The following is a 1,303-nucleotide window of genomic DNA, read 5'->3' on the forward strand; positions in this document are numbered from 1 at the left end:
ACAAACTTAAAATTTTCGCAAATATATCAATAATTCGTCAAGTTAAATTGAGTTTCAACCGAAAAAGGATAACAACAAGCATTAGCAAAATATTTTTATCTTAAAACTACATAAATAGCAAATATACCAACCATATGATAGACAACATTGTAACATTTCCAAACAAACAATAGAAAGTTTTATTTAATTATTAAACTTTACTAACATAATTAAAGTGTTCTCAATTTCTAGTTAATAATATTAATAAGAAGTCATTTCAACTCCTTGGGCTCATCTTCAACTGTTGTCACCGGGTAGCTCTTTGACAGTCCCATTGAATCACTACAATAAATTTTGCTACGACCTTTCTTAGCATCCACAAAAACATCAAAAAGAGTAATCCAAATCATCATCTCCTTGCTTTTAACACCAGTCAACTTCTTCAATTGACGATCTCCAATAAACGCTGTAATTTCAACACCATAGGAGGTGAGCCCAAGTTCCTTGAACAAATACTTGAAGGTCTTCTCTTGTTTCAGCCAAATAAACCATGTGGTCTTGTTGTACCCGAACTCATTGAGGTGGTTCAAAGGCATCAACCCTTTAGGCAAATGGAACTGGTGGAGGAGCACTTGCGTCTTTTGCTTGCAAAGACTAGCTTCATGGTAAATCTCAGCCCGTTCTCGGTGACTTGCTACTATAGCTTTGATGTCATCTTCTTTTCTTTCCTTTTTCAATGCAAATTGTAACTATTAATCTAAGAGTTGTTATGTATAAGCTGTTTAGCCTTTTGAAGGAGAATTTAAAACAATAACTTTGTATTTTATTTTCTTTAGTTTAAGAGTGTTATGTTTCATTTTGTTTTCATATTTTAAATCTTGTCGTAAATATTTGCATATTTTCTATGATTTCTTCTTCTTTCTTTATATAGTGTTATGATCAAGAAATGAAATGCATATTATGGTACTGAAATATAAACTATTTATTTATATGCACTTATTGATTACTTTTGAACGAAAATCGTCTGCTATGGAATCCTGCCCCTATGCGTGAAAGTATGTAATGTGTATTTGGTTTGTTTTCTTTTAAAATTGTTCTTGTTATAATAAACGTTGATAATGGTGGAAGAATGATTGCAAAGCAATAAGAAAAAGAAAAAAAATAAGAACACACAGATTTTACGTGGAAACTCCATCGGGAAAAAATCACGGGTAGAGAAGAAGAAATTTAATAATATTGAAAAATGAATGATGCAAAAAGAATTTCGACTACATCTATTTAAGGGTTAAAAAACTCTATTCTAATCAAAGTCAAATAAAAGAAA

At 30.8% G+C, this 1,303-nt stretch overlaps 1 protein-coding gene across 1 annotated transcript; it reads right to left on the reverse strand.

Annotated features, from left to right (window-relative positions):
• Positions 1-251: 251 nt before the first annotated feature.
• Positions 252-575, reverse strand: LOC105779062 (uncharacterized). Its single transcript, XM_012602813.1, has one exon. The coding sequence runs from the start codon at positions 573-575 to the stop codon at positions 252-254; it is 324 nt and encodes a 107-aa protein (XP_012458267.1).
• Positions 576-1,303: the final 728 nt, after the last annotated feature.

The sequence above is a fragment of the Gossypium raimondii genome, chromosome 4 (genome assembly GCF_025698545.1).
Source record: "Gossypium raimondii isolate GPD5lz chromosome 4, ASM2569854v1, whole genome shotgun sequence".
Taxonomy (NCBI): domain Eukaryota; kingdom Viridiplantae; phylum Streptophyta; class Magnoliopsida; order Malvales; family Malvaceae; genus Gossypium; species Gossypium raimondii.

Bases quoted from the DNA above. Each gene is read 5' to 3' on its own strand.
- LOC105779062 (XM_012602813.1), bottom strand. From the start codon at position 575: ATGCCTTTGAACCACCTCAATGAGTTCGGGTACAACAAGACCACATGG.